A 9735-nucleotide genomic window follows, 5' to 3' on the forward strand; every position below is an offset into this window, starting at 1 on the left:
TAAAACATTTAAAAAAAAAAAAGTAAATATGAATAAACTTATTTATAAAAAAAAAAAATTAATAATGGAGTTTTTGAACGTTGATGGGAAGAATGGGTGCATTTAGTAAAAAAAAAGCATTAGTTTGATTAATTAGAAAAGATTTAAATTTGATTTTATTGGTAAAATAATATTAAAATTAAAAATAGGATAAATTACACGGATGATCCCTATGGTTTTGGGTAGTGTGTGTGCTTGGCCTCTATAATTTTTTTTTTAACTCGGACCATTCTTATAATTTGTTTTTGTTTCGAGGTTGGTCCCTAAAAAACATGAAATGACATTCTACGCTTTCTCATTTTATTGTTTATTATTATCTTATTAGAAAAAAAGATTTTAAATAAAAAAAAATCTATGTGGGCCAACCCATTATGCTTTCCTATGTATACATTCATCTTCTTCTTTTTTTTCTTTTCAATCACCGATATCCTCTCCCGCCACCCACATAGATCTTTTCTTTTTTTTTTTTTTTTAAATTGAAATGTTTTTTTCTCTTAAATTTAAATAAATAAACAAAAATAATAATAAACTTTAATTTGAAAATTTTGAAATTAGAAGTTAAATCTATTATTACATTTATTATAATTATTACATTAAAATATCATATGAAATTTAATTAAAAAAAAAGAACCTATAAAATGGCATGTTGAAAAAAAAACTTAATTCAAAATAACATTTGACAAATGTTGAAAAAAAAATTTAATTCAAAATAAAATTTGACAAATTAAATGAAAATATTATATTTATTTATTAAAGATTTATTAGAGTAGAAGAGAAAACAATAATTATACATTAAGACATCTATTCTGAACCCTAAATTTTGAATATTCACAATATTGGACCTTAAAGATTTATGAAATGGCCAATTGGACCAACATGTGATTATCTAAATGAATTTGATGTAAGGATGACAAAAATACATAAACCTATCCTTTTGAGACATGTTTTGACCAGATAAATGGTTATGAGACCAGATATAAGTGTTATTCTAAAAAAAAATTGCGCCTTAGAATGATTATTGGTATTATAGTTATACCCTCACGACTACCTGACCTCGGAACCATTTATTTTCAAAATATGTATACTTTTACTATCGAAATACATGATCTCAAAATTATATTGTGAGATTGTATGTGTTATAATAAATATAAGGTTTGTTGTGTTATTACTACTTACATCCTAATCCATAACATTAACTTAAAATAGCTAATGATCAACCTTACAGGGTGATATGATTATAAACTTATATGTACGTAACATTTGTTAAACTCATATTTTGGACTAGATTATGATTGAGTTTTAGATAATGAAAATTCCAAAGGTTAAATATTTAAACTATCAACATCATAAATTTGGATAACTTTCCTGATACTCGTGGGTAGACCTACGAACCGAATAGTTTTAATTAACCAGGTACCCGACTTTTGTTATTGGTTTAACAATTTGCCACACATTTTGTAGTAAATGTTATCTTGTATCAAGATTAGATATTTATATGACAAAATACAGAAAAACACAACCTATTATGTATCTATGTATGAAAGAACTCTTATATTAAATTTTCTGTTCAGAAAAACACATTATCTTTTATCTATTGATTTATCCAAATTTCCGGTAAAAGTCTATTTAATGAGTTTCATTTAAGTAGTATGACAATTAAATGTAATGTGGGTGGGTTATCCGAAATCATGATGCTAAATTTTAGGGGATGAGAGTGTATTATTAAAAAGGTATAAGCTTCCTATCTAGCCATGACTCTATCCTCTCAAAATACTTGACAGGGACAACACCCTCAAAACCTTCTGTTAAGATCACCTTGTTGTCCGATATGTAAAGCTTCATCCCCCCTGCCAAATACTTTCTCCATCACTATGGGGGCAAATAGGTAATTTCATCTTGAAAAAGGAAACCTAATTGAACTTAGAGTATAATAATTCAATAACTGAGTAGTGACTAGTACCTTCAATTGCTTTCCTAATATCAAGAAATATCAACACGTTCACATCCCTCCTCATACCTATACGATATATAATGAATGTTTTCAAAGTAGTATATATAATATATAATGAATGTCCTAATGTTGTAATAGCAAGAATTGGAAGTATGGTGTTATAATACACAACACAAATAATGAGAAATTTTTACCACTAATTACATCACCATCGGTTGGTAATCCAGAAGAGAAATGGACATGTAGCCTTTGCATGCGTTTAAGACCACTCTCCAATATTGATTTTAAATTCTTTCTATAGGTTCCATGCACACAAACTGGCCATCAAAAACATCAAGAAAAGATCAACACAAGTAACAAAACAGACACAACATTAAGAAAAAAAAAATTATAAAGTGTCATTACCAGGAAATTCTTCAGGTGAGAGAATGGGTTTAAGTAAACTTTCTGTCTCAACCAACTGCCAACAGAGTAATTATTATTAAAAAGAGAATGCAAGACATAGCAACATACTTTCAAAGTAAAAATGAAAGTACATTGCCATTTGTTTGCATAAGATAAAGAATAACTACCGTTACTGTATGACCTTGGTTTGCACGAATCAAAAGCTCCCCATTCTCTTCAAGCAAGCTAAACCTCTGTTTATTGTCCCTTCTCACAGCCTAAACCACACATTACAAATTTACAACCAACAACAAAAATTCAAGTTTTTTTTCTTTCTAATCGTTAACATAATGTGGATAATACATATAACTAATTATCTCTTATTACTAAAAGAAGAGCAGAATGAAGATGAAAAGAAAAAAAAAAAAAAAAAAAAGTGATGAGAACCTCCTTAATATCATCAATTGTATGAGAAGATATTGGAACATTGGCAAATGTTTTCATGTTGAGTCTAAATAGATCTTCAACTTTGACATACCCATCACTCCTCATATTTAACTTCAGCTCAGAAGCCATATGTCGCAGGATACGGGTCCTACAAGTTTAGTTTGATGGAAATAAATAATTTTTAGATTTTGGTTCAATGAGAGCCTACTTTCTGCTATCATTTTGCAAAGAACAACTATAGCATATCAAGTATTCAACATAGAAAAAAAAAACTATCTTTTTAAAACTTAGAAAAGATTCATAATGCTTCTTACAAGAGCCTGCCAAGAGCATCAATTCTATCTTGCCCACCTCCACCTCCACCTCCACCTCGGCCCCTTGACCTTCCATGGCTTTCCTTCATTGATGAACCTCTACCTCCACCACTGCCACCAATAAATATATCATTAAAAATTACACATATGGTCATTTAGGGTAAACAATTTTAAATTAATCTACCAAATTTTCATCATCAGGTTCTAAAACTAGGCTTTGCATCAACACAGAATCCATCTATCTGCATGTCTTGTTATCTGGTTTGTGGTTCATGAAGGTTTACACAAACTTTCAGGAGTTTTGTAAGTTGGTTGCAACAGAATTGTAGTTGTTTCTCTTTCTCATGCATTTTATTATCAAGATAGGTGAAAGTGAATTATTTCTTAAAAAATATTCTCATACTCTGCAATTACAAGTTCATTGAAAAGGAAATCTAACAAGTAACAACTTATGATAATCTTTTCTCCTACTCTCTAGTGCAATGCTGAAATTAGAATAACTAAGGTATACATACAAACTGCAGCTGTAATCTTTACTTTACAACTAGCTGGTTAATGTTACAGAAGTTGCTTGTTTTGGGGAAGGGTAATTTAAAATGTTGAAATGTCATGGATGTTGATCTGTGTTTTTTTTTAGTCAGAATTCTTATTTCTTCAATCTTCAAATATTGTATCCATAAGAGGCTAATTTCAGCTATGTTTCAGTATATGCCCATACTAATGATCACATTCAGAGTTCCTGCACATCTTATTAAAATCAAAAGGAAAAACTGAGTCTAAAATTCAGACATGAATACCTAATTTTATATAACATAGTGTGTACTTAAACAGTAATCTGAACGATAAACAAGTAGACATGTAAAACACCAAATCAATCCATCAAACAATTTGACGTTGGACGTATAAACCACTGCTATTGCACAAAATATAAATGTCATCTTCTAATTAATAGAACTAAAAACAATAGGCTTAATTATTTCGAAACATGGCTTTAGAGAGATGTACCTTCTAGAAGAACGAGCAGAGGTGGAGAAAGATGAGCTTCCGTGACTGTTAATGGAATCCAAGATGGAGGTTATGGCATGAAACTTGAAGACTAGAGAGTCAGAGTAGGAAGAGACAAATGGAAGTGAAGAAGAAGAAGAAGAAGAAGAAGAACGGAAGTGGCGCAGGATTCCTAACGTATTGCTGGCAAGGGTTGCGATCATTGGCAGTCAGTGGTGGCGTTTTGCCCAGACTCCCTTCACGCGTGCGGGTATTTCACGCTCTTTTTATTATACTGGCATCTATTCCGGACCCTGAAGAATTAAATATTTACAAAATAGGACACTAATTTTAAAAACCGATACATGCATTGCATTGAAAGAACAGTCTTGTAGCTTGAGGAGGAAAAGGTAAAAACAAACAGAAAAGAGTGAGAATCCATTCTCTCTTTGAAGCATAAACACAAAGTAGAATCCCTGTGAATTTTATTAACGTGAAGCCCTAATTCTTTTATTCAGATTTTTTCCATAACAACAGATCTCCCAAAAGTAGAATCCATGTGGATTATCAATCCCACTTGAAATTTTGAGCCCTATGTCTACTACGAGACAACTCATATCACAACATCTTGAAGCTCTAAGATATACAAATTGAGCTTAAATTATTCAATTAACGGAGAAACAAGAATTAGAGAATGTTTGGCAAAGCTTATTTAAAAAGGCTTTTAACTTTTTTGACTTAGAACTTATTAGCTAGCTTATAATATAACAGTGGCGTCAAAACGGAGTTTTTTAAAAGATGTTTGGCTAAGCTTATCCGGTGTCAAAACTTTATAAGTTGATAAGTCATTTTTAGTGTTTAGCAAAAAAAAATGCTTGTATGTGCAAAATTACCAAAAAAGACTTTCTTTTATATCAGGCTTAAGCTTATTTTTTGATATTTCACAATCAAGATTAACATTGTAGGTGTCCATAATCTAAATTGCATTCAAGGTATCATACTATCATTTTAGCTTAACAATTGAAGCACAAACACATGCACATTCAAGGTATCATATAAGCTTGACAATCAAAGCAGAAACACTACACATTCAAAGGCATTTCATTCAAAATCAGATTTCACATTCAAAGGTAAATTACACATTCAAAGTTATTTCATTCAAAATCAGTTATGAATTCACATTTCAAGGTAAACTACACCCTTAAATAAATAAAATCGACAGCAGCACAATTCCAAATCCATAGGAAACAGGTGGATTGACAGCATGGAAAATTCAGAGAACCAAAAAAACAAAAGAAAAGAGAAGAAGAAGAAGAAGATTGACAGAAACGCAGACAGAGAAAGGAATAAAAACGACATCAGCAGAAGCGCATGAAAGCAGACAGAAAAAGGAAAAACGAACATTTATTGTGGGTTCGAAGGAACAGCACCAGGGCTGTGGACTGCGACGATCTCCGGCAGCGGCGAGGAGCTGGTTAACGGCGACGAACAGGGGAGGGAAAGCAGCGATGTCGATTTTTGCTTCAGGAGTCGAAACCAACCGGAGGCGAATGTCGATGTGTAAGGGTATATTTGTCGATTACTTTAAAAAGGTGGAATAAAGAGTTTTTGATAAGTAAAAGATAAATGAGATATGAAAAATGAACTCAGAGATTCTCAACAGCTATAATCTGTTTCTAAAAAAACCCTTATCCTTTCTTTTTCTTTTTCTTTTATTTTTTTAATTTTTTTTGACAGTATGAAACCGATAATAAGTCAAACATTTATTTTTTAAGCTTTGCCAAAAACCCTCCTTTTACGCATTAACAATTATAACTTAAAAACAAATTAAGCCAAGGAAACAAAAAGTTTCATAGGATAATTCATCGTTCTAAAACTATCAAAATATTATCGAATAATATAATTATATCGAAATTTATAATTAAATTGAGGTTGTATATATATGTGGAGAGGATTTCTATCAATATATCATATTTTAAAATTTTATTTACCAGAATATGATAAGGGGGCGTTTGTTTTAAAGTATTTAAAAGGATTTTCATGGATTTGAATTTCAAATCCTATAAAATCTAGTGTTTGGTTTAAAAAATTAATAGATTTTAGAAATCCATAATCTTCGTATAATCAATCCTATGTTGATCTGATTATAGAAAAACAGCAACTTGTATTCTCTCATTTCTGTGCATGTAATTCTGATTTTGCCTCCCAAATCTAATTTCGTACATCTAGAGAAAGAATATATATGATCGAAGTTATAGATTTTGGAAAATATATATGCAATTTAAGTACAGTTTGATTTTGATATTTCATTAACCATCATCCCATAATGAACTTGTTTAAAGTTCCCAATCAATTTAATTAATTTTTTTATTGGTATTTCACCTCTCGAGATTTTAATCTTAATGGATCATTGAGTATCCATATCAATAAAATCGTATTCCTGTAAAAAAATGAATATTCAACCATTGAAATCATGGTACCAAATTACTAAAAAGCAAAAACCCAAAGTGGAAACATTTTTGTCAATAGTGCTAGATCATTTCAAACTCGGATTCCAAATTACTAAAATACCAACATGGCTAATTTTATAAAAATCCTAAAACTTTCACATATGCAACTACATACAGATGAAGGAGGATAGAGGAAGAAAGTACCCTCCACTGTGCATACGACCCATGGCGACGGAGATGGAGAATTGGCCGCTGCTTGCTGACGCTCTGAGGACGGCTGCAAAACCCTAATCCAGAATGGGGAAGAGAAGGCTAGACTTGCTGCAATTTATACTTTTTGTTAATTTGGTATTCAATCTCTTGGAACTTGATTGGATGGACGGCTATATACATCCTTTCTTATAAACCTCCCTCGTTTGCGAATTTTACAAAGTTTGGGTGGTTGGTAGTACTTTTTAGGAATTCAAGGGTGGTAAATGAAAATATAAAGTTGATTTTTGTGTTTCTCATGAGAAGTTGAGAACACTCTAGACCCGAAGCTGGCGACAAGAGGAATTCAAACTACTGAATTGCATTTAAACCCTTCGTTTGTTCGTTTCGTAAATCGATTCTCCCTCATCACATTTTAAATTGTTTCAGATCTATCTTGAACGGATATAAGGTACGATTTTTTTTTTTGGAAGTGTTTTCTGTTCGTTTAATTGCGGTTTTATGAGATTGTTTCATCAGAAAAAATAGAATAATTGATGAATTTCTGTTAAATTGTTGTATTATTTCTGTGGATTAGTTTGTGTGATTTTAGTTTCTGCTTATGTAATTTCTGATTTTAGTGATTTAAGTTGGAGACTTATATCGTGAATCATTTACATGCACCTTAATCAAGTTAAATTCAACTATTAATCTCTCACGGTGTTTGCTAATTTTAATTACACTGATTGATTTTGTTGCTATTAAATTCATGTTGTTTGTATATGATTAGTTTCCTGTAGGAAGATGTGTAACAATCATGAAGATATGAGGAGGTCATATTATCATATAATAATCATAGTTTATTTGTCGACCTTTTTAGTCCCAAAGAGGAAAAACTTTTCTCACATGATTTACTGGTGTAACTTTGTGCTGAATTCAGAATCTTGAATCTGTGTAGGATCTGTTGTAAGGGAATGCAGAGGGAAAGACAAACTAGAGATGAATCAATGAATTCATCTAATAGAAGCATGATGTCTAGCATTTTTGGAGGAAGGGATCCATTTGATGACCCATTTTTCACTCGACCATTTGGGGGTATATTTGAGCACAATAACATCTTTGATACACATGGTTCATCTGAGGATTTGCTACATTCAAATGCAAACAGTTCCAAGGGGCTAGTTATTGAAGAGATAGATTCTGATGATGAAGGAGAAGGAGAAGAAGGGCAAAACGGTAATTCTGGGGTTGTTACGGATGACAAACCCCACAGAGTTGCCACATCTAGCAAAGATCCCCTTATAGAACATCCTGATGATGAAGGTATCAATGTATTATCACTCAAACTTTCATTCTAATTTTTAAGCAACGACTCATTCCATTACCATGTTCATTCTATTCCATTCCATCCAACCAATTACATTATGACAGAAAAAGTGAAGAAGGAGACGCGCATCAACAAGAATCACAACAGGACCAAGACCCAAAGCATTAGTTTAAAAAAGTTACATATGGTGGTATAAATGGAGCATACTACACTGCAACAACAACCAGAAAATCAAACAATGATGGAGTAAGTAATATCCCACACTGTTTCGAATCTGATTTCCTGATTTTTTTATATTAATCAATATATTATTATATTTGGCAATCAGGTGGTACTTGAAGACACCAAAGAAGCTGATAAAACAACAGGTCAAGCAACACATAGAATTTCTAAAGGAATACATGACAAGGTAATCAAAAAATTTAAATACAACCCCGTGTATTTCTCGGGTTTTGCAAATGAGCCCCTGAAAGTCTTCTTTTGATTTGTTATTTGAGTATGTGGAAACTAAAGTTGGTTACGTGGTTTCTCACTAGGGTCACTCTGTCACTAGGAAACTTGGTACAGATGGGGAAGTGCAGACCTTACATAACCTTAACCAAGGTTAGAGTTAGTTTGTAAACTATGGGTAATATACAGGAACATTTGCTCTTGTTAACAAAGGCAATTGGTTTACTTATTGCTTAGATGAGTTGGCTAGTTGTGAAGAAGAATGGGAAGGTAATGCTGACATGCACATCCCTGATTGGAACGAAGAATTCAACTCTTTTGGGAAGCCAAGTAAGCATCAGTAATAAGTAATTATTAAACAGTAAATAGTAAACAGTTAACAGTAAACATCTTTTTTGTTTAATGATGGTTTTATAGGGTTTGGTAGCATGGGACCATTTGGGTTGGCGCTTGAGGCAGCGGGTGGCTCCCAGAGAAGTGGGAGGTTGAGGAGTGAAAATCAAGAGCAGACAAGTTCTTCTAGAAGCCAACCTAAAAAGGTTGTTAGAATCAACATAGATTGAGTTGAACTCATTATAGTTTGGCCAATATGGGTTATAGTTATACATGTATTTTTTGGTAAATGTTGTTATACTTCATTGAATACGTCGTATGATTTGAGTTTGTGTGTTGTGGCAATAGTGGTCGAAAATAAAGGTATTGTATTTGGTCTCTGTTACTAAGAAAATCTCTATTTTTTTTTTGTTAGTTTTTTGAACTTGTTCCATTGGTGGATGTTATGTAGAAAGAAACTAGGGGTGTTATCTATGCTGGAAGGAGAGCAAACAGTGGAAGAAAAAGCAAGGAACTCTATACTCTGTGTATTATTGAATTGGTAATCGAAGATTTGTTAGGGAAAGAGAAACATTGTAGTTATGTGACTCATACATATCCCAAGTAAAGAGAATTTGATTAATTTCATGATGAGATTTACAATCATATAATATAAGATATTTGAAAGATTGTAGAACATTTATTATCAAATTTAATAGAATGATCTACTTTACATATATAAATCTCACTAAAATATGGATTTTAAATTTAAAAAAAAAAATGAAAAATACAAGAAAATGACAAGTGGAAAAAACATAATTTAAAAACTTTTAGAAAATGACATGTGCCAAAATCAATAAGAACATGACATTTGGCAAAATTGATTTT

The 9735-nt window shown here is 31.7% G+C and overlaps 2 protein-coding genes across 3 annotated transcripts; one reads left to right on the forward strand and one right to left on the reverse strand.

Moving 5' to 3' along the window:
* Positions 1-1647: 1647 nt before the first annotated feature.
* On the reverse strand, positions 1648-5706 carry LOC145069787 (uncharacterized). 2 transcript variants are annotated; one of them, XM_079016733.1, is made up of 9 exons: positions 5522-5706; positions 4141-4433; positions 3136-3246; positions 2822-2969; positions 2563-2652; positions 2396-2450; positions 2185-2307; positions 2000-2056; positions 1648-1886 (listed from the first exon to the last, which is right to left on the reverse strand). In XM_079016733.1, exons 2-9 carry the CDS (start codon positions 4341-4343, stop codon positions 1762-1764), a joined length of 912 nt encoding a protein of 303 aa, XP_078872859.1. In that variant the 5' UTR covers positions 4344-4433; positions 5522-5706; the 3' UTR covers positions 1648-1761. The 2 variants fall into 2 exon arrangements, with proteins under 2 accessions (XP_078872859.1, XP_078872860.1); XM_079016734.1 differs by lacking the exon at positions 4141-4433.
* Positions 5707-7732: 2026 nt separating this feature from the next.
* Positions 7733-9282, forward strand: LOC145067404 (uncharacterized). The gene is made up of 6 exons (XM_079014555.1): positions 7733-8081; positions 8264-8331; positions 8414-8494; positions 8622-8688; positions 8773-8865; positions 8953-9282. The coding sequence occupies exons 1-6, from the start codon at positions 7733-7735 to the stop codon at positions 9096-9098; spliced, it is 804 nt and encodes a 267-aa protein (XP_078870681.1). The 3' UTR covers positions 9099-9282.
* The last annotated feature ends 453 nt before the right edge of the window (positions 9283-9735 follow it).

The sequence above is a fragment of the Lactuca serriola genome, chromosome 8, assembly GCF_051521515.1.
Source record: "Lactuca serriola cultivar US96UC23 chromosome 8, Lser_US96UC23_V15, whole genome shotgun sequence".
Taxonomy (NCBI): domain Eukaryota; kingdom Viridiplantae; phylum Streptophyta; class Magnoliopsida; order Asterales; family Asteraceae; genus Lactuca; species Lactuca serriola.